Genomic DNA, 23,924 nt, shown 5'->3' on the forward strand with positions numbered 1-23,924 from the left:
ACTGACAGGCACTGATACGGCGGCACCGATGAGGTGGCACCAATGAGCGGGCACTGACGGGCACTCACGATGGGCACTGATATGCGTCACTGATGAGCACTGGTAGGCGGCTTTGATGGGTGGCACTGATATGCAGCACTGATGGGCATTGATAGGCGGCACTGATGGGCACTTATGGGTGGCACTGGTTGGCATTGATGGGCACTGATAGGTGACACTGATGGGCACTGAAAGGCGGCACTGCTGGGCACTGATAGGGTGGCACTGATAGGCGGCACTGCTGGGCACTGATAGGCAGCACTGCTGGGCGCTGATGGGCACCGATAGGCGGCACTGCTGGGCACTGATACGTGACACTGATGGGCACTGATACGCAGCACTGATATGAGGCACTGATGGGCATCCCTGGTGGCACTGGCAGTGGTAGGCATTGGAGTAGGCACTGATTGGCAGCTGCCTGGGCACAGATTGGCAGCTGCCTGGGCACATAGTGGCATTTCCCTGGGGGTCTAGGGGCATACCTGATGGTCCAGTGTGGATGGCTTCCCTGGGGGTCCTGGGCGGCTTCCCTAGTGGTCCTGGGCGGGATCCGAGGGGTGGCTGTGCTGATAAATAATCAGCACAGACCCCCCCTGTCAGGAGAGCAGCCGATTGTCTCTCCTCTACTCGCGTCTGTCAGACGCGAGTGAGGAAAAGCCGATCACCGGCTCTTCCTATTTACATCGTAATCAGCCGTGATTGGACACGGCTGATCACGTGGTAAAGAGTCTCCATCAGAGACTCTTTACCTAGATCGGTGTTACAGGGTGTCAGACTGACACCCAGCAAAAACAATCGCCGCGATGCGCGCCCCCGTGGTCGCGCAGCGGCTCGATATTCCTGATCAAGTCATATGACATCCGGTCAGGAATATCAAACCACTTTGCCGCCGTCATTTGGTAATAGGGCGGGTGGCAAGTGGTTAATCTTAATGCTAGCTTCCAACAATATTTTGGTTTAGGGCACCACCACCACTGCCTAAGGCCCAATTTTTTTCTGTCCCTGTTTAACAGGGGCATGTAATTACATTTTTTGATCTAATATTTCACAGCAGGGCCCGTTCCTGCGCCCAAAAAGAGTATCTGTGAGGGGTTACAGTGTTGTGGCACCACCACCACCAAAGGCCCAATTTTTCTGCACCTGCCCCAACAACAGAGAAAAAGGACAAGCGTGCCCCACGGCCACCTGCAGAAAATGCACCATGTCCACGACCAGCACTGTTGACTGCTTGCCCTCTTTTAGTGGCCTGTAAGCGTCTGCCTCTCCTTGTTGGGCTTCCGGACATGATGGGGATTTTGTTTTGCAACACTGTATTGTGTACTGTGTACACCACCAGAAGTGTAGTAGCAACTGCACTATGGCTGCACTGTATTGTGTCCTGTGTACACCACCAAAAAAGTAGTAGCAACTGCACTACGGCTGCACTATATTGTGTACTGTGTACACCACCAGAAAAGTAGTAGAAACTGCACTACGGCTGCACTGTACTGTGTACTGTGTACACCACCAGAAAAGTAGTAGCAGCTGCACTGTATTGTGTACTGTATACACCACCAGAAAAGTAGTAGAAACAGTACACCACGGAATGCACTGTAGATATAGGCTACACTGGATGCTGCAGAGTATATATATATATATATATATATATATATATATATATATATATATATATATATATACTAGACTGACTGTATATAAATATCAAATACACCACCTGAAGTAGATTAGAAATAGTACACCATGGAATGCACTGTAGAATGTAGATATAGGCTACACTGACTGGATGCTGCAGCGTATATATATATATATATATATATATACATGCTAGACGGTCTGTATATATATATCAACTACACCACCTGAAGTAGATTAGAAATAGTACACCACAGAATGCACTGTAGAATGTAGATCTAGGCTACACTGACTGGATGCTGCAGAGTATATATATATATATATATATATATATATATATATATATATATATATATATATATATATATATATTAGACTGTCCTTACATATACAGTGGGAATGGAAAGTATTCCGACCCCCTTAAATTTTTCACTCTTTGTTATATAGAGTGCCGCAGGGCGCCCCCCCCTGCCCCAAAGCACCCACCCCCCATGTTGAGGGCATGCGGCCTGGTATGGCTCAGGGGGGGGGGGCTCGCTTGTCTCCACCCCCTTTTTTTCTCACCTGCCAGGCTGCATGCTCGCATAAGGGTCTGGTATGGATTTTGGGGGGACCCCCATGCCGTTTTTTTCGGCGTAGGGGGTGCCCCTTAAAATCCATACCAGACCGAAGGGCCTGGTATGCTCCTGGATAGGGAACCCATGCCGGTTTTTTATTTAAAATTTGGTGTGGAGTTTCCCCTCAAGATTCATAACAAGCACAGTGCCTGGTATTGGTGGGGATCCAAGTTGGATCCCTGTTCATTGAAAGTCGGACGCATGCCGGCTTCAAGTCGCAGGGCAAAGTCGTGTTGCACCAGTGTGAACCCGGCCTCAAGGATGATCAGAAGAAATGGACAGCACCTGAGTTAACTATGTGTGTATGAGTGTCACAGCAAAGGGTCTGAATACTTAGGACCATGTGATATTTCAGTTTTTCTTTTTTAATAAATCTGCAAAAATGTCAGCAATTCTGTGTTTTTCTGTCAATATGGGGTGCTGTGTGTACACTGATGAGGAAAAGAATGAACTTGAATGATTTTAGCAAATGGCTGCAATATAACAAAAAGTGAAAAATTTAAGGGGGTCTGAATACTTTCCGTCCCCACTGTGTATATATATATATATATATATATATATATATATATATATATATATATATACACAGGGCTTTTTTTCTCAAACAATAGGTGCTGGAACTTAACCACGGCCACACAAAACCCCACCCCTACACACACCCTGCAAATCACATCAAATAGTGGGTGTGTTCAGTCAAATTTCACGAAAACAGTAGGAGGGTCTTAAAGGGGCATTAAATACCAGGATTTCATTACATACAGAGTGCAGAGCTGTCACTTGTAAACACAGAAACCAGACTTCTGTGTTTACAAGTGATTGTGGTGAGCAGGCACCAAAGGGTCTGAGCCAGAGGTGGTGGAACTGAGTTCCACCAAGTTCCCCCTGAAAAAAGCCATATATATATAAATATATATATATATATATATATATATATATATATACAGTGGGGACAGAAAGTGTTCAGACCCCCTTAAATTTTTCACTCTTTGTTATATTGCAGCCATTTGCATTTAAGTTCATTTTTTTCCTCATTATTGTACACACAGCACCCCATATTGACAGAAAAACACAGAATTGTTGACATTTTTGCAGATTTATTAACCACTTGCCTGCTGGGCACTTAAACCCCTCGCCTGCCCAGATCAATTTTCAGCTTTCAGTGCCCTCACACTTTGAATGGCAATTACTCAGTCATGTAATACTGTGCCCAAATTAATTTTTTGTCCTTTTTTCATACAAATAGAGCTTTCTTTTGGTGGTATTTGATCACCTCTGAGTTTTTTATTTTTTGCTCTATAAATAAAAAAAAGACTGAAAGTTTTGAAAAAAAACGCATTTTTCTTAGATAAAATTTTGCAAATTATAAATTTTTCTTTATAAATTTTGGCCACAATTTATACTGCTACATATCTTTGGTAAAAATAATGCAAATTAGTGGATATTATTTGGTCATTGTGAAAGTTATAGAGTCTACAAGCTATGGTGCAAATCATAAAAAATTGATCACACCTGATGTACTGACAGCCTATCTCATTTCTTGCGACCCAAACAAGCCAGGAAAGTACAAATACCCCCAAATGACCCCTTTTTTGAAAGTAGACATTCCAAGGTATTTAGTAAGATGCATGGTGAGCTTTTTGATGTTGTCATTTTTTCCCACAAGTCTTTGCAAAATGAAGATTTTTTTTTTCCCCACAAAAATGTCATTGTAATAGGTTATTTCTCTCACATAGCATGTATATACCACAAATAACACCCCAAAATACATTCTGCTACTCCTCCTGAGTATTACAATACCACATGTGTGGGACTTTTTCACAGCCTCGCCACATAGAGAGTCCCAACATGCAGGGAGCACCATCAGGTGTTCTAGGAGCATAAATTACACATCTAACTTGTTGGCTACCTATTACAATTTTTAAGGCCCTGGAGCACCAGGACAATGACACGTGACACTGACTTGGCACTGATGACAGATGGCACTAATACGTGGCACTGATGGCAGATGGCACTAATACGTGGCACTGATGACAAATGGCACTAATACTTGGCACTAATGACACGTGACACTGATGACAGATGGCACTAATATGTGGCCCTGATGACACGTGGCACTGATGACAGATGGCACTGATGACAGATGGCACTAATACATGGCACTGATGACAGATGGCACTAATACGTGGCACTGATGACAGATGGCACTTATACGTGGCACTGATGACACGTGACACTGATGACAAATGGGACTGATACATGGCACTGATGACACGTGACACTAATGACAGATGCCACTAATACGTGGCACTGATGACACGTGACACTGATAACAGATGGCACGTGACACTGACAGGTGGCACTAATGAGAGATGGCACTAATATGTGGCACTGGGGACAGATGACAGTGGGGACAGATGGCAGTGGGGACAGATGACAGTGGGAACAGATGGCACTGATGTCACTTTTTTTCATTTTTTTGACTCACGCTGCAGCGGTTAGCTCTCTCTCCTCACATGGTGTCTCTGTGTGAGGAGGGAGAGCCGGCGATGAGAGATGATCTCATATGTTTACATATAAGATCATCTCTCATTGGCACCGCCGATCGCGCTGTAAATGGCCGCTGTGATTGGCCGTTTACAGCGATCTGTGGGATCTCGCAGTGCATTATGGGGCGTTCCGGGTGTGCTCGAATTACCCGCGAACGCCCCATAATGTTCGTTCTTCAGCGAACACCCTATGTTCGAGTTGAACTTATGTTCGACACAAACATCAAGCTCACCCCTAATGTCCACATGTGATGCTTAGCATCTATGATTGAAACAACTAAAATCTAATGAATTAAAGTAAAAGGACAGAAGCAGTATGGCTGCAGAAGAAAGTGCTAGATGATGCTTGATATCCTGAAGCCAGGAAATGAGGTGGGCTCCATCTGACTTGCTGCAGTTATTCATAAAAATTCAAGTCTAAAAACCCATACCCTTGCTGCCCCCTTGTTAGACATATTCTTATACTGCAGTTGTATATGTACTCTCAAGGCAAAACAGAACATCAGACACATTATACTGAATACATAATGGCTTTTATTATTTTTATTATCAGCTGCAAAGCATCAGACTTTCAGGATTTACTTTTTTTAAACTTCCTACATAAAAATCTAATGAACATGGAAGACAGGTATTTGTACTGCAATGTACATGGAAGCACTGCGGAAATCAGGCATTATGTAAGTAGTAAAGACAATTTATTTATGCAGCAGCAGCAAAGCCAACTTGGTTGTTGCCCAGATCATAGACGGAATAGTATTGCCGGAGGAAGACATCACCCAGGATCCAGAGAGGCTGTCCATTCTGGGAAGGCAGGTAAGTAGGCATGATGCCAATGGTGCAGTAGCCACTGTTTTGCTAAAGGATACAAAAATATTTTTTTTTCAGCAATATTATACATTGGTATTTCATGGCAGCATTGTACAGTATGCTATTACTAATAAATGATGTACCTGAAGTACATAGGCAGAGGGTGGAAGTGGGAAAGAAACTCCACTTATGGTAAAACTGATGGTGGGAAGACTCTGGATGTTGCTACAGCTGACAGCATACTTTGATAAAAAAAAAACACAATCATTTTAGTTATAGAAATAAAGAAACCCTAGCAGTAGATTCTGACTTGGAGTGACACAATAAGGCAAGGAACACATTTTTGCTATTCCAATACTCCAAAACATGAAGTAATTCACACTCAAAAATCCCCAACTGGTCTTTATTAAAATGGCATAATACGATATATGCTGGTCATACAAAAATCCTGATTGATTGCACACTATACTTCTTCTTCATAGAATCATTTGGTTTTACAACTAAGCATGCACAGGCATGTTTAGTTATTTTGGCATTTTAGAAAAGTTAATACTAGGGGACATCCAATAAAAAAATGCCTGAAACATACAAAAGCTAGTGCCAAGGTAGGATCTTGGAATAATGTCTCAGTGGAAGTCTCTGACAATTTTAGTCTCATTTATCTTACCTGTCCATTCTGATCTTGTTGAGCACCAATGGACTGCATGAGGGAGGAGAAGACTGATTGAGGAGCGGTCAACAGAGAAGTACCAGTATCCACAATACCCTGACATCCTTGGCTACACCATCCAGTAGCTTGTCCGTTAACTGAGAATCTGAAATTATGTATGCATGTTTTTATATAATCATCACTCACATCTACCATAACCACATTCCTAAAGCAGAGCTTTTGATAATAATACCTAAAAATAATACCTAAAGATTTAATGCTGCTTATTTTTAAAATCAGTCACCAGGTAATAACTGCAACAATTTTTTTCTCTACAACAGAATTCCTATTAAGAGCAAGATCATTCCCTTTTCTCTATCAAATACTTCTTTTCCAAATTACTTTACACGTCAATAATAAAAAGATCCAAAATAATTGGAAATTTTTGGAAAATCGCAGCATATACTGTAGGTAACTTCTGTGTCAGTCGCTGTTCTTATCAAATTGTTACCCATATATAACATCAGTGTTTCCTGAAATTTTTTGTCAAAGAACAGCATTCATATTTTAGCACGATGAATAAGGACATCTAAAATGCATCCAAATTACGTAAGTGTGCTCTTTTAATAATTTGAGAATTGGCACTTACTATGGATATGACAGCCTGATTTGATTGTCTATATTATAATGTTAACATATGAATTTAAAATACCCTTGTATTCCAATTTGCCAGTATGTTTCAGAAGTCACGGGAGTCCAATAAATTTGTCCAGAGTAGTAGTTTTGGTCAACGCCACCAAAAGCAACTTCACCGCCATTCTGTGAGTTCTGTTGCCTGTAAAGCACATATGCAAAATGATGCCAAATAACAAAAATCTTGTAGGAAACAGAGTAATGTAAACCAATATACAGTAAAAAAAATAAACTTACCCACTAAGGTAGAATGCAAAGAGAGGTTGGTTGATGAGATTCTGTTGAATCATGCCTTGCATCACAGTGGTAGCCCCACCCTCAGCAATAGATGGGTAGGCTAGACCCAAAATACCATCAAACTGCGCATAGACAAAGTTGGTTCCAGGCTCAGTCACACTCAAGCCAAATTCTTGCTGGGAAATAGCTATATTCTGGATCTGTATACATTTAGAAAGAGTTTTAGCATTAGCATCACTTGCAGTAAAAGTTGTTGTTAGTTCATAATAATTACACTCTTAAAAATGAATATATGTGGGTTATCTAGTCAAGAAAAAAAATGTTCTCATTATATTCTGGATTAAACCAGTTACAGTAGCTTAAATGTCTATATTATCTATTTTTTTTTTCAATATACACATACCTGAACTGTGTCATATCCAAGGATTCCAGTCAGACTACCAGTGCCGTACTGCAGAGAGAACTGCTGCTGGTTTGAGGAATAGCTGGAAGACTGGCTGGGGTTAAACTGAGGATGATTGGCTAGAGGGAAAATATATGTATTAAATATGATAGTCATGTAAACTGTATTGTGAGGATTAAAATAAATATACTAGCAGGTCAGTCATTTATATAAGCCATTCTACTCACCAGGCAAATGGCTACATACACAGTTCAAATACATATATTATTATACACATATTTACTGTTTAACCTGCCACAGGATTTGCAATTTTTAATTAAATTGTGTAAACCCTAAAAATGTTCTCATCTTATTTGCTCCATTTTGTTATGCTAGTTTTATAGGTGAAAAAAAAGGGAATAAAACTGGGAATAGCTTACTGGTAATACCTGGTACGCTGCAATATACTACATTTTTACTATTGGGAGTTAATACATTTGCCAGCTACCTGCTCATCGGACAGAGGTGATGTTGTTAATTAATTGAACATGGATAAAAGTGTGTCCCCTGCCTAATTGTGCAGTGTGACTAAAGCCTAGTACACAGTATTGTTTTTTTTTTTTCATACCACTCAGCAGGCTGAAAGAAAAAAAAAGAGCTTGGGAGGAGCCGCTGTATTAACTATCCGATGTTAGTACAGTGATCTCCCCCGCTGTGCTATTGTGTTCTAACCAGAACACACCCCAAGCCCTGATCAGATGCCAATCGGCAGACCTTTTTCGGTCATGCCTCTTTGACAGAAGCTGGCCGAATGCCATACACATGGGCCAAATGTTGGCCGGTTTCTATTGAACCTGGCGATGCCTTCCAAATTTGGCCTGTCTGTATGGCCCTTATGGCGGGCCATGCATTATGCAATTTTCTTTCCTTCCACTATGGGTGGAAGGAAAGAAAATTGCTTGATTCCCCCATCAACACAGTAAGTGTTGATGGATGAATCCCTCACCAGCGGGAGGGATTCCCCCATCAGTATGGCAATTGAATAAGTGACAGATATAATAATAATAATAATAATATCTAAATCTGTGTCATTGAGGCAAGTCAGCATCTTCAGAAATTATTGCCATGGGGAAATTCCATAAGTAATACTACTACCCCATCTATGGAAAATACAAGGGTATTTATTTGCATTTACATTAGTGCACAAATTGCAAACATTATTCCATCTGTATGTACGGATATGTACAGTTTTCTTCTCTTGAACTTTTTAAAGGGTTGGATTTAAGCATCCAGCTCCCTTTACCTTCCCTGACTGAGCTAATTCCTTGTGAACTGATAACTTCCTGTACTCTTCCTGTACTGTTATGAAGAGTCCTAAAACACTCCCTGTCCTATGGTGACAACAGTACTCAGCATGGTTGTCACCCTAGAACTTGAAATGAGTTAATTGTAGGATTACCAGGATAAAATAAAGGAAAAAAATGTGAAGAAAAAAAGCCAATGCAGCCACCTCATCCAAGTACAATTGGACTACCATACTATGAATTTTTATTCCTAGGTTTGGATACACTTTAACTTCATGTTTGAAATTAGATCTAATCTCTAACTGCATAAATATGAATCCTATTATTAAAGCTCTATTGGTCTAACAAGTAGCCTTTTTGATGGGACCACTCAACAGTCTATCTCTTCTCAATTCAAACCTTTACATCCTGAGTGCTAGAAAATTCAATCAGGGGCACCACATTTTATAGCAGTTTAAAAGATCACAACATCATTATTCAATTCCTTTTTTAATTTTAAATATTTGCCATATTTACAGTTATCATATGTAGTATAAATTGTCTTGGTGCCCTTTCTCTGACATTTACAGTATCTACCACATATATGTACTTGAGGGAGTTATCAGTAGTATTAGTTTTAATTGGAAGCAATGGTCTGTCTAGATTTTTACAAACTGTATGTGTCTAAACTTAATTCTCTTTGTCCAATACCTACAATAGACTATGTAAGTTAATTACAAAAAGACAGTATACAGTATAGTCTTAAAAAATATTGTGTTAGGCTGGGTTCACACTAGTGTGAATTGGATGTGGGTTTCCCCTCATCCAATTCACATGACAGGAGATTGTGACCGGCTCTCTATGGAACCGGTTCACATATCTCTGTGGCGGCTGTTGAGAGACTTGCACCAGAGTCCTGTTAGCCTTTGGCTCCGTTTCACGGCCATATTCAGAGAACAGGGACGCACCAGAACCCTGCTGTGAGCCTCATCCGTCTTAGATGTGAACCCAGCCTCAAAGTTAGTGGTTATAATGCAGTTTGAACCACAGAAATAATATCTAGTAATGTGGTTTGTGATTTACCTACAAAAAAAGATGTCATAAACATTAGATTTGCTAATTCATTTAGGTCATATAAAAATGGTTCACTATGTCATTTACTTACTGCAGGCCTGGCTTTGACAGTAGGTTGAGGGTACCCACAGGTTTGAGGACCCAGTGTCAAACAGAACGAGGAAGTTCTGAGGAGGCGTTCCAATACTGATCTCACCATAGTAAGACATCTACAGAGAAAGAAATCAATTGCTCAAACCCATGTGTTTTCTAAGCAAGGTTTAGTGATACAGCAGATATACCCAATGCTAGGACTAATACACAGAACTATGTTATTTTTCTGACTTGTACAGAGAATGAAATAAAGTCCATATGTGCTTACTGTGTGCATTATAAAATTAAAACACCAAAGTATATTCTGTGATTTTTAAAATCTTATCGAAAGATAGAAGGATTGGCTGTTTAATTACCATGGACATGGAGGGTATAACCACTCATTAGCATGTCGGGCAATATTTTACCATTCGTAATTAACCAAGGAAAGAACATGCGATTCCTATGCAAAAGAGAAGTAGCCATCAGCCCATTCAGAGAATTAACAAAGTAAAAGGAATACTGCGCTGTAAACCTGCAACCTAGCAGCCAACACAGCTGTAGACAAAAAGCAAAAACTGTAAATATGTAAGTGCAGCGCTAAGGTTTCAAAAAGTAAATGTGCATAAATAAATGATATGAATGTGACTTTACACATAAAATACATCAAATGAACAAAGATTCATACATAGTGAAATGTGAATTAAACAGAGAAAAAGTGAAATATCTGAAAAATGTGCTAGTATGGTGACTATACCACAAATGAATAAATGATAGTGAAAAATGGAACTTAAGGTGTTAATGTCCCGTTAATGAACCCGTCAAATAAACAAGGATTCATACATAATGAAATGTGGATGATGACCGTGGAGTCGAAACGCGTCGGGTAATCTCCTGCTTACATCACCATACACATGCTTTGTCTTACTCTTCCAAATGTGAGTGTTTTATTCTATTTTTAATAAATTGCCTTTTTTATATAGTATCACGCTATGTTATCCCAATTTTTTATTGCATGATACATCCCTTCTGGCATTCATCTTTCACCTTCCTCATGATGATCGGAGCCTTCAAGTCACTATCCAGTGACAGTCCAAGGTTGATTGATTGATACAGATCCATGACCTGTTGTTCCCAATAGACGTGCTCAACCTAATAAGCTTTTTAGACTTGGGTGGTGTATGCCCCGCCAAGTCAATAAGATCTGGTAAGCCTCCCCCTGTTTGTGGTGGTGGTACCTCTGCTTTCTCCTTCACAGTTTATATCAGTGGTTGGAACCCCCTATATGTTTAACGGGACTGCACATCCAGTTGGACTTCTTTGGACTTTATTTTTTTATTTTTTTCTATTGGATTTTGTACACAGTACATTCATCATACTAGCACATTTTCATGAATCCGTCTCACTTTTTTTGAGTTTGGATCCACATTTCATTATGTATGAATCCTTGTTTATTTGACGGGTTCACGCTCAACATTAACACCTTAAGTTCCATTTTTCACTATAATTTATTCATTTGTGGTATAGTCACCATACCAGCACATTTTTCAGATATTTCACTTTTTCTCTGTTTGGTTCACATTTCACTATGTATGAATCTTTGTTCATTTGATGTATTTTATGTTTAAAGTCACATTCATATAATTTATTTATGCACATTTGCTTTTTGCAACCTTATCGCTGCACTCAGTTACATATTTACCATTCAGAGAATTACTGTGAGAAAGCCTACATTTTTTTCATGATTATGTGGTGTCCATATTAAAATAGAACTACCACTACAACTTTTTGGTAGGCTGTGGAAGGGTTAGATTCTAAGACTGTAGGCTATACCCTTGCTGGAGGTAAATATCAACTTTTCTGTCTTGATGACACAATAGAATGTCTTCATTGAGAGCGGTCACTTAATTGGCGACCCTATTATGGGATTTGCCCTCAACTCCCACTGGCAACTCTCAGATTCTGCATCCCCCCTTGCTCTCTGTTATGGTGACAACTACCAATGGGACAAGAAGTGGGGGTATATCACCCCAGAAGGGTCAGAGAAAGCAACCAAAAACTAAGGTATGCAAAAAAGTGTAAAAAAAGTTTTGTCTGGAGTTCTATCATTGACTCATTCACATAATTAAAGTGTGTTCACACACAAATGTTAACCTTTTTTTGCATTAAGGAAACCCACTTATTTGAATGAGCTGCCTAATGCACCAAAAAAGGTGCATATACCATTTCTGGCAGCGCATAGAAACACAGCAGTTGCACTGGGCTGCAACACACATACAAGGCAAGGTACATTGGAGCACTATCAAAGTGAATGGTGCTGCATTGCACCTTACATTTTAAATTACTTTAGGAACTCCCCTGAACATTTTATCTATAGTAGGATGCTCTCAGCAATATCAATTTACCATAAAGAATTGCTTAAAACATTTTAAAAAGCAATACATAAAAAATATTGCAACCAGGCAATGCACAATGCATGACAACAGTCAACATAATGTTACAAGTGTCCACAGATACCTACATCCATGTAGTTTGCCAGAGGCTCAAAAGCAGTGGCAAAATTGTTGTAATACTTTGTAGCTGGGTCAACCACTGGAGCTTTGATACCATGATCTCTCATTACTTCCCTCATGGACTTAAACTTCTTCAGGGGGACTCTACAGAAAACAAATATCAGACTTTAGCAAAAGGCAAAAGCTGACAGCAAAATTAACTGAATAGGCATATCAAATATTGCTTTAATAAAAATTCTTAGTGTGGTTAACAAATCTCATACAATGATAATGTGGTCTGATGTGGCCCTACACAGTAGGATTTTGAAGTCACTCAGTGTTCCCATTATTTTCCACAAATAAGTGCAAGGTGGATACATTTCAAGTCCAACCCCAAACACATTTCAGGATTGGGAATATTTTTTATCACATACCTAATGTTCTTTGTCATTGTAGACAATGCCAAGGCAGGCCAAAGATGCCCCGGTGGAATTCTGTAACCTCTGTGATAGTTATGACCAAACCATCCACAAAAACGTTTTCATGATAAAGTCAAAATAACATAGGTTTGGGTATCTTTTTTTTTGCTTTTCGACGTAAACCTTTTTTTAACGTCCCATGCACTTTAGCATTACAGTGTGAAAGGAGGGCAAATGCTTAATGCATATGATCTGCCCAAAAGGATTAGTTAAATCCTATGTGTTCTTATGGAAAACTGTATATTTATTTATTATTATTAATTTATTATTACAGGTGTTTATATAGCACCATCATATTATGAAGCACTTTTCATACATATTGTAGTTTTACATCAGTCCCTGCCCTCGTGGAGCTTACAATCTAAGGTCCCTAACTCACATTCATACATATACTAGGGCCAATTTAGAAAGGAGCCATTTAACATACCAGCATGTCTTAGGAGTGTGGGAGGCAGGGGCGGATCCAGGGGGGCAACAGGGCAATTGCCCCCTCCGAGAAATGCGGGTGAGTGAGCCGGCGGGCGGCTCCATAAGTGAGAGAGCCTCTGGGCGGCTCCATAGGTTAAAGAGCCGCCGGGTGGCTCCGCAGAGAGAGACAGCGGCAGTGGCGTTGTTAGGTGGGTGCGGAGGGGTGCGGTCCGCACCCGGGTGACACCCGCCAGAGGGGTGACACCCGTAGGTAGCGGCACGCACTGCTAACACCGCCCGCTGACCTGATCTGCTCCTCAGGTCTTGCGCTGTATCCCTCAGCGCAGCGGGCTGAAGCCGCCTCCCCCTCCTCTCTGTTTACATCCACACAGGAGGAGGAGGAGCCCGAGGGACACACACGGCTGTGTGTATCATCCGCGCTGTTCTGAGGTCTGTAAAATTTATGTATATGTGGGTTGACATGTGCAGGCCAGGGGGATTCTATACTAATGGGGGACTCTGCACTGAGGGGGGATTCTATGCTAATGGGGGCTCTGCACTGAGGGGGATTCTATACCAATGGGGGGCTCTGCACCGAGGGGGGATTCTATACTAATGGGGGGCTCTGCACTGAGGGGGATTCTATACCAATGGGGGGCTCTGCACTGAGGAGGGATTCTATGCTAATGGGGGCTCTGCACTGAGGGGGATTCTATACCAATGGGGGCTCTGCACTGAGGGGGGATTCTATGCTAATGGGGGCTCTGCACTGAGGGGGATTCTATACTAATGGGGGGCTATGCACTGAGGGGGATTCTATACCAATGGGGGGCTCTGCACTGAGGGGGATTCTATATTAATGGGGGTTCAGCACTGAGGGGGATTCTATACTAATGGGGGCTCTGCACTGAGGGGGGATTCTATACTAATGGGGGGCTCTGCACTGAGGGGGGATTCTATATTAATGGGGGTTCTGCACTGAGGGGGGATTCTATATTAATGGGGGTTCTGCACTGAGGGGGGGTTCTATACTAATGGGGGGCTCTGCACTGAGGGGGATTCTATGCTAATGGGGGCTCTGCACTGAGGGGGGATTCTATACTAATGGGGGGGCTCTGCACTGAGGGGGGATTCTATACTAATGGGGGGCTCTGTACTGAGGGGGGATTCTATACTAATGGGGGCTCTGCACTGAGGGGGGATTCTATACTAATGGGGGCTGTGCTATACTAATGGGGATTACAACATCTCTCTGCTGCCTGTCTCTGGGACACAAGAGACCACCTTAGCAGGTGGCAAGTGACAATCTTCATCTGGTGACAGGCGACGTGGCAAGAGACAATCCGCAACATGTGGCAGGCGACGTGGCAAGTGACAATCTGCATCTGGTGACAGGTGACGTGGCAAGTGACACACTCGGGGCTCCCACTGATTCTGCATTATGGTGAGTTAAACTATTTAATTTTTTATAACAATGTAATAATAGTAATAATGCGCTTCAATCATCCTGACACCATAACAACCATGGTGCCATGATGATTGAAGTGCCAACACCAGCCATTTCCCCGATAGATGTACCCCAAAAAAATATATTTTCCGGCAGTGCCCCTCCCAAGACTAGACTCTGGAGCCGCCCCTGGTGGGAGGAAACCGGAGTACCCAGAAGAAACCTACGCAAGCACAGGGAGAACATGCAAACTCCAGGCAGGTAGTGCCGTGGTTGGGATTCAAACCAACAACCCCAGTGCTGCCAGGCAGAAGTGCTAACCACTTAGCCACTCTGCTGCCCTATACTGTTCCTGTAAACTATGAATATGCATGCCAATTGTGCGTAATGTATGTGATGTATGCAGGCAGGTTGAAATAAGCTGCCTACAAGGAGAATGTATAATTTTAGCGAACCAGGTTAGGGAAGGGTTAATGGCATCTCTGCTGGCTCGCTGGCTTTATGCAGGGCTCTTCCCTCCTCCCTGTAACATATAAAAGAGGGGAAGGCTCTGCCCAAGCAAGTCCTACCACATGGGAAGCACCAAGAGGCACACAGAGGAAGAAGCAGCCCTTTACAGCCAGCAATTACCTGCAGCAAGAAGCCTGCATGGGAAACTGCTGCGGGGCTGCTGTGCTGTGTAGTCCTCCTTTCAAAGGTATGCCTGGGCAGCCACTAAAGACTTTCCTTAAAGCTTATTAACTGTGTTGAGCCTGGTCTGAAGTTACTAATAGGGTACATGAGTGTCACATGGCAAAAATGCTAAACTACTCTGGGACTGTAATAGCATTATAAGGGTATGAAGTACACTACGATACTGTGTCAACTGATTGTACCAAGCAAGAGCAAGGTTGTTACTAAGGATACTTAGGTCCATACCAAAGACACAAGGAAACCAGTCGAGGCGTGGTACCTGGGTAAAGTGGGTTATTCTCCAGCAGCAAGAGGGTCGCTTCTTGGACTCCTTTCCTAGCGATCCATCTCCCATAGCAACCAGGAGCAGACCAGAGCTTCCTCGGCCTAACTGATGGTACGGAAGAGGAAGAGTTACTTAGGACATGAGACCCACGCTATTTGTCTGGCAGAGTTCCATTCTGTTACCCGGAGTGAGGTTTGACATCAAACTAGTATTGTAATATAATATAGGGAGTTATTAAAATTTGGGCCTTTTATGCTACTGATTTTGATTCTGAAGTAAAGGTACTTACAAATTAAATATTCAACTATTTATTCATTTGCACATGTATGTTTAGTTTATGGATTTCTGAAAAAGCCTAACCTGGTATTGAAGTGATTCTAAAGGTTTTCTTTTTAATTCTAAAATAACAAACATATGATACTTACCTGCTCTGTGCAATGATTTTGCATGTAGCAGTCAAAAATCCTCCTCTTCTGGGGTCCCCCACCAGTGGTCTTGGCTCCTCTTCTCCTTGTGCCCCCATAGCAAGCTGCTTGCTATGGAGTCCCTTCTGTAGGCTCATTCCTGAGCCACACTGTGTGCTTCTATTGACACACTCAGTGCAGCTCAGCCCCACCCCCACTCTCTGTTCACAGGATTGGCATTACAGCAACAGTACCCAAATGGCTCCCACTGCTACCAAGCCTCCGGTAGGAGAGGGGTGAAAGGAGCAGTGCTCCTGCAGATGTGCACAGTGTTGGATCAAGATTGGGCTGTAAGGGGGCGTTGGGGGGAGCTAGAGAGTTACATAGTTTGTCTGGTTGAAAAAAGACACAAGTCCATCTAGATCAATCAATAAAAGGGAAAAAAACAATTTTACAATCCTACATACACAATTCTATACCCACAGTTGATCCAGAAGCAGGCAAAAAAACAATAAAGCATTATCCAATTTGCTCCAGCAAGGGGAAAAAATCCTTCCTGATCCCCCAAGAGGCAATTGGATATTCCCTGGATCAACTTTATCTATAAATATTTGTATCCAGTTATATTATGTACATTTAGGAGAAAATCCATGCCTTTTTAAAAACAATATACTGAGCTGGCCAGAACCAGCTCTTGAGGTAGTCTATTTCACATTTTCACAGCTCTTACTGTGAAGAAGCCTTTCCATACTTGGAGATTAAATCTCTTTTCCTCTAGACGTAAAGAGTGCCCCTTGTCCTCTGCGATGATCTTAAAGAGAATAACTCAACACCAAGTTCCCTATTTGGACCACTTATGTATTTATACATGTTGATCATATCCCCTCTTAATCTCCTCTTCTCAAGAGAGAATAAATTCAGTTCCTCTGATCTTTCCTCATAGCTGAGCTCCTCCATGCCTGTTCTCAGTTTGGTTGCCCTTTCTCTAGTTCCGCAATACCCTTTTTGTGAACTGGTGCCCAAAATTGAACTGCATATTGCAGATGAGGTCTTACTAAGGATTTCTACAGGGACAAAATGATATATCTCTCTCTCTGGAGTCTATACTTCTCTTAATACAAGAAAGGATTTTGCTCACTTTGGAAACCACTGCTTGGCATTGCATGCCATTATTAAGTTTATGATCTACCAGAACACCCAGATCCTTCTCCATGATGGATTCCCCCCATTGTACAACCCCTGATGCATGTATATTCTTAGCCCCCAAGTGCACAACTTTACATTTTTCAACATTAAACCTCATTTGCCACATTGTTGCCCAATTAAACAGTGCATTGAGTTTGGCTTGTAAGTTGGAGACATCCTGTAAGGATGTTATTCCACTGCATAGCTTGGAGTCATCTGCAAACACTGAAATGGTACTTTTAATTCCATCAAGAGCTGACATTGAAAGGTTTTTTTACCTTAATGCAGAGAATGCATTAAGGTAACAAAATGTTTACCTTTACAGCCATCTTAATAGCCACTAATATATTGCATTATTATGCAGAAATAATACTTACAAGTTTACTTGTTTTACAAATGGAAACAATTGGCAACTTAGGGTCAAAATATACTGTTAGTTTCTAAAAAGGGGAAATCTTAAATGTCTTAAACTAACCTAGCAGTTTAAAGCCACCCTTTATGTTTAGTTTGGTAATCTAGTTCACTGGCTAATCAAAACAGGGATTCTTAGAGTCACATATTCCAACACATGTTGAGCTGTAAGTGATGAAATATGAATATACTTACTTAATAATCCCCTCTGAGAGTTGAAGACACACGAGAGCAAGGATTAGGAACTTCATTTTGAGTACTGGTTTCCACCTGTGTGTGGAGACTGTGGAGATGTAGATAGGTTCCCTGCTTATATACCCAGAGAGAGCTTGCTTATCTTATCTACAGAATGTGTTATCATAATGTCAATGTCATTAGGTACTTTGAGAAATATTAGAGGCAGCAAATTTGAGGCAACTTTGGACTTTCACGGTGCGGTAAAGACTCACATACGCAAATGTATAAAAAATATAAATTTATTTCCCAGGAAATTGCCCTTGGGGCCTGAGATGTCTTATTGGTTTGTGTCCAGTCTTGCGCTGGTAAGCGCCATATGTCAATTCTGTTTGGGGATACATCTACAGGGCTGAATTGTATGATAGATATCATAGATTTAGATCGCTTGATTTTTTAATTGGTTCACCTCTGTGGCAGACAGAGCTGGGTTCCATGTTTGTCCAAATCTTTGTAACTATTATTGTATATACTCGACTTTACTGTTTTGAAGTTTGTTCATATATATGTTTGTTCTCTATAGAGATATCTACACATAAAAAAACTCTGAAGTACACTCCTGAAGAAGCGGTCTCAACGCGAAGCATGTAGAGGTTGAACTGACAAAGGACAATTATCTGATCCCCCTTTCACGGATGGATACACGTTTACTCTTTCAGTTCCTTTTCAGAGATTCAAGCTTATGTGCATTGTACTTTCTCCTTAAATTTTATATTTTAATCATGTTTTGTCTTAATAAATTTATATTTTTTATACATTTGCGTATGTGACTCTTTACTGTACCATGAAAGTCCAAAGTTGCCTCAAATTTGCGGCCTCTTATTTCTCAAATTGATAGAATGACGGTACATTACTATACCTTTATTTGTTCAGTAGTGATAATTAATTTTGTCATTAGGTACTTATCATTGCCTATTCCTAAAATCTAAGATCTATTACAATCAAATATTAACAAAGTACATTCTGAAATTTTGCATCCTTTGAAATCACATTGGAAATCACTGTTGACTTTTAATTAATTAAATCATCTTTAAAACCCAGCTATTGTTTGTTTTAAAGGAGACTTTTGCTGAGAAAAACATGGCGGTTGCCACAGCTGAACTATACATTTCATGGATGTCATTCAGCGCCATAGATTTTAATAATTTCTGAGGTACTGATCCTAAGCATACATGGCATATCAAGAGACTGACTTTATGGCTGCATTCTTGTTCTGGGTCAGTCAACCAGTGAAACCACTAATCAGAATGACAGCAAGGCAACCAGTAGGTTTAGAAAAGGTTTAGTAATGGCTGTATCCATAGTGGACTCTAGCCAAAACGTTTCTTCTTACTATTGTAGAGTAGTATTTTTATTGCTGTTTATTTTGGCTTTGGGGAGACTTCCTCTCACTTCCAACGTGCCTAGTGGAACCTGAAGTGAGCAGGGACTTCCTGTGTTGCCTTCATTACAGTGAGTAAAATTATCACCAATAATTACCAGTATCCAAAGAACAGTGTCAGATTTCCATGCACCATATCTTTTTTACATCAACACATTATCTCAATGTTATATCAGTGTCATTTTATTTAGCCAAAACTGACTTATGGGCGAGGTTAGCATTTCATTTCCCTGTGCTGTTTGAAAAATACCATAAGAGAAGACATTGTAGCTCACTTCCATAAGATCTGGCAATCTCAGATATCTTTCTCTAACACAAACCCTGCAAGAACCCAAGTATCAGTGGCATATCCCTAATGTTTGCAGTGTCGGACACATGGGCCCTGAGGGGGATGGAGCCCACTGTGCACTCACTGACTTTAAACATAGATTTGTGTTTTACAGGGCTGCCTGTGCTCTATGCATCTGCCCTGCTGTCTCCAGCACAGCCCACCTTCCCTCATGCTGTTGGTTGCTAGAAGCTTGCTGCAACCCAGCCTCTGCTGTCTTAGCAACCAGTGACTCACTTGCTCCAGGATTCTCAAAACAATAGAACTTCAGTTGTAGAAAGAACCCATCTGGAGTCTGCCTCCAGACCTGCTCTTCATCCTGGCTCATGCTCTCTGCCCTGCTGCAACACTGTACACCTAATGTAAACAGAGGACTCTAATGGTGACCTGATGTGAACTGGAGTCTCTGATGTGAACAGAGGACTTCTGATGTGAACTGGGGGACTTCTGATATGTGAAAGGGGGCTCCTGATGTGAATGGAGGACTCTTCATTTGAGAGGAAACTCTGAACAGAGCTGTTAGACTCCTGATTTGTAAAGGTTGTTAAGATGTACATTTCATGCTGCCTGGTTGCTAGGTATTTTATGAAGTTCTTCCTTAAGATAGATTGAGAAGCATATTTGATGGACAAGTTTAATTTTTTTGAATGACTTAGCATTTGTTGTATGTGTTTGTTAGACTCAGGTTTTTATTTAAAGTGGTTGTAAAGGCGGAAGGTTGGCTACCTTACTGCATGGAATGAATCTTCTGCATGCAGCTTGCACACAGCCCTCCCAAATACATACCTGAGCCCGATCTCGATCCAGCAATGTGTACGAGAGCCAAGGCTCCGTAGGCTCTCTTGCTCCTCTTTGGCTCAGATACAGCTGTCAATCAGAGCGAATAACGAAGGAGCAGGGGGCGGGGCCTAGCTCACTCTGTGTGTCTAATGGACACGCAGAGTAAAGCTCGAGAGCTAGCAAGCACAAGTGCCCCCATAGCACACAGCAGGAGTCAGGAGAGCCAGACCAGACAAGGGCAGGTAGGTATAGCATGTTTGTTATTTAATTTTTTTTTAAACGAAAGCTTTACAAACACTTTAACAATCAGGTCACACCCACAATTCATCACAGCGTACTATGTGAGGATTACTATACATTTTTTGCAAAGCTCAAAATTTCAAGTCCTGAGTTACTAGCCAGGCCTTAAGAGTTACTGGCTACCAGTTGTGGGAGAGAGGGGGCAGAGAGAGAGAGGGGGCAGGGAGAGGGGTAGGGGAAGAGAGAGAGAGGTGAGAGAGAGAGGGGGCAGGGGGAGAGAGGGGGGCAGGGAGAGGGAGGGGGCAGGGGGAGAGAGGGGGGCAGAGAGGGGGGAGAGAGAGGGGGGCAGGGAGAGAGAGAGGAGTTGGAGAGGAGGGAGAGAGAAAAAGGGGGCAGGGGGAGGGAGAGAGGAGGCAGTGAGAGAGAGGGGGGCAGCGAGAGAAAAGGGGCAGGGGCAGAGAGAGAGAGAGGGGGGGGAGAGGGAGGGCAGGGGGAGATAGAGAGGGGACAGGGGGAGATAGAGAGGGGGGCAGGGAGAGAGAGGGATGGGGCAGGGAGACAGAGAGATGGGGCAAGGTCTGGTCAGTGACAGTGCTCACTCACTTGGAATAGTCCCCGGGGGCGCACTGGCTCAGTCAGCAGCCTTTGTTTCATTGTGGCTGTCGGCTGCTTCTTTTTAATCTTCCCGCTTAAATTGCCTTCACAGATGGAGCACATGGGCAGGGAGAGAGGGGCGAGAGAAGGGATGTGTATGAAGCTCAGGGCAGGCTGCAGGCATGCTGGAGTGAACAGAGCAGTGTGGGGAATGGATCCCCTCCTTCCAGGACAGCTGCTCCCCTCCGAGTCAGCTGTCACCCGCACTGTGCACACACTGAGAGCAGGGGATGATCAGGAGGACAGAGCAGCCATTGGAGGAGGAGAGGAGCAGGTGAATGGGTTTTCCAGGGGATGGGAACTAATTTTCTCAGCTGAGGGTGAGTGTGGAAACTCTTATGTGAACAGAGGAGCTCCGGATATGAAAGGGGGTGTCAGGAAGGGCATGCCAGCACCCAAGATGGCTGCCGAAGAAGACGACCTGTTACCTCTGCCTGTCAGGAAGGGCATGCCAGCACCCAAGATGGCTGCCGAAGAAGATGACCTGTTACCTCTGCCCCTGTCAGAATTCCATTGGTGCACACACACCCTGTGACAGCTTTTGACACCCAAACAGGCTACTTAAACTCAGTCAGTTTCCAGACTCAGTGCTGTCTGCTCTACAGCGTTCCCTGTGTATCCTGCAATTACCTACCTGACTTCCGTTCCTGTTGTGACCCGGCTTGCTTCCTGACGTTCCTGTTTCCTGCCTGTATCCGACCCCAGCTTGTCCTCTACTCTGCATCTGCCTGCTCCTTCTGCCACTTCGCTGCCAGTCTGCTGACGACCCGGCCTGTAATCTGATTCTGCTTCCGCTTCAGCCGCTGTTCCTGATGTGCCCGTTTGTGTATGACCCAGCCTGCCTGTACCTGCCTTCTCTTCAGCCTCGAGGGTGCCACCATCCCTTCTGCTGCACCTGCACTTTTGCCTGTGGGGACCGGTTGTCTACTCACTCCAGCTACCTGCCCACCACTGCTCTGGGATTCCCACAGACACCTCTACAGCCCGGCCGAGTGCTCCAATCCAGCTCCAGGTTCAGTGATCCCGCCAGGCACTCGTGCGACTCTGCATCTCGGTGCTTCCTGTCAGCTCTATCAGGGGCTTCAAGTCAGAGTTGTAAGAGAGGTCGTCCTCTGCATATCAGGCTCCATCACCAGGTACGTGACAGTAGCAGACAGGCATGTCTGAGCCTGTGCAAGGACCCTCTCCTATGGAGGAACTCTGCCAACACCTAGCTGGATTAACACAAGCTGTAAAGGACTTACAACAGGGTTATACCCAGCTGGAAGGCCAAATACAGACATTGTCTGCCTCTTCTGCTCAAGCACCTTCCACTTCTGAGATGCCAGCAGCTCCCGCAGTCGTTATGCTACCACCTGAACCCAGAGTCCCAACTCCTGAAAAGTTCCACGGAGAACGCAACGAGTTCAGAGCCTTCCGCAACGCATGCAAACTCTATTTTTCACTACAACCACGAACCTTCTCCCTGGAAGCCACCAAGGTCGGGTTTGTCATTTCCTTACTTCAGGGGGAACCACAGGCCTGGGCTCACCGACTCCTTGAACAAAAGGCCACATCTCTGACGGACTTAGCCTCCTTTTTTGGAGCCATGGCTCAGTTATATGAAGACCCCCAGCAAGCCGCTACTGCGGAAGCCGCCCTTCACACGCTTCAGCAGTGGAGGACTATGTTTCAGAATTCAGGCGCTGGAGTTCCGACACCAACTGGAACGATGCTGCCCTGCGTTACCAGTTCCGCATGGGCCTTTCTGATAATCTCAAGGACGAGCTAGCATGAACAGGTGTCCCCTCCACCTTGGAGACACTTATAAATTTGTCAATCCAGATTGACCGTCACTTAAGGGAACGTAGGTCGGAAAGAGCCACCGACCAGTCCCGTCCAGTATGGGTGCTTCCACGAGTGTCTGGTTCTTTCAGTCCCGCTTCACCTGCTCCTGCCGCATCCGCTTCAGACACACCTGAACCCATGAAGCTTGGTCTCCTCCGTCCTTCTCTGACTACAGAAGAACGCCAGCGCAGACGCCAGCTAAATCTTTGCCTGTACTGTGGAGGATCAGGACATTATGTGAGGTCTTGCCCGGTCAAGATCCGCAAGTGCCTCTCAGTTACATCCGCTTCTCCTCCATCTCTACCCAATCACTCTGCTCATCTTGCTCTTCCCATTTTGTTACAGCTCCCAGGAGGAACTATCCAGACCCCCGCTATAATTGACTCTGGAGCTTGCAGCTGTTTCATAGATTTAGCTTTTGCTGCCAAACATCAAATTCCTCTACTATCCAAGGCTCAGAGACTTTCTGTACATCTGGCAGACGGATCCACCATTAAATCTGGATTGGTTACTCATGAAACCATCCCGTTATCTACCACCATTGCCGAGAACCATCAAGAGCTTCTACGCCTAGATGCAATCGCTTCCCCTCTGTTCCCAATCATTCTGGGTATGCCTTGGTTGAAAGCTCATAACCCTCACATTAACTGGGTTACAGAAGAAAT

At 43.0% G+C, this 23,924-nt stretch overlaps 1 protein-coding gene across 1 annotated transcript; it reads right to left on the reverse strand.

Annotated features, from left to right (window-relative positions):
* Window positions 1-5,345: 5,345 nt before the first annotated feature.
* LOC141128567 (gastricsin-like) lies at window positions 5,346-18,129 on the reverse strand. Its single transcript, XM_073615926.1, has 9 exons — window positions 18,011-18,129; window positions 12,553-12,688; window positions 10,051-10,168; window positions 7,624-7,742; window positions 7,221-7,420; window positions 7,003-7,125; window positions 6,309-6,456; window positions 5,785-5,883; window positions 5,346-5,689 (listed from the first exon to the last, which is right to left on the reverse strand). The coding sequence occupies exons 1-9, from the start codon at window positions 18,064-18,066 to the stop codon at window positions 5,534-5,536; spliced, it is 1,155 nt and encodes a 384-aa protein (XP_073472027.1). The 5' UTR covers window positions 18,067-18,129; the 3' UTR covers window positions 5,346-5,533.
* Between the last annotated feature and the right edge of the window lie 5,795 nt (window positions 18,130-23,924).

The sequence above is a fragment of the Aquarana catesbeiana genome, linkage group LG02 (assembly GCF_042186555.1).
Source record: "Aquarana catesbeiana isolate 2022-GZ linkage group LG02, ASM4218655v1, whole genome shotgun sequence".
In the NCBI taxonomy this organism is placed as follows: Eukaryota; Metazoa; Chordata; class Amphibia; order Anura; family Ranidae; genus Aquarana; species Aquarana catesbeiana.

Excerpts from the sequence above, each read along its gene's own strand:
- LOC141128567 (XM_073615926.1), bottom strand. The coding sequence starts at position 18,066 with ATGAAGTTCCTAATCCTTGCTCTCGTGTGTCTTCAACTCTCAGAGGGG. Across the intron at positions 7,743-10,050 it reads CTGTCAAAGCCAGGCCTGCA|CCAATCATCCTCAGTTTAAC; the intron begins GTAAGTAAATGA and ends TTTTCCCTCTAG. Across the intron at positions 5,884-6,308 it reads AACAAGATCAGAATGGACAG|TATGCTGTCAGCTGTAGCAA; the intron begins GTAAGATAAATG and ends TTTTTATCAAAG.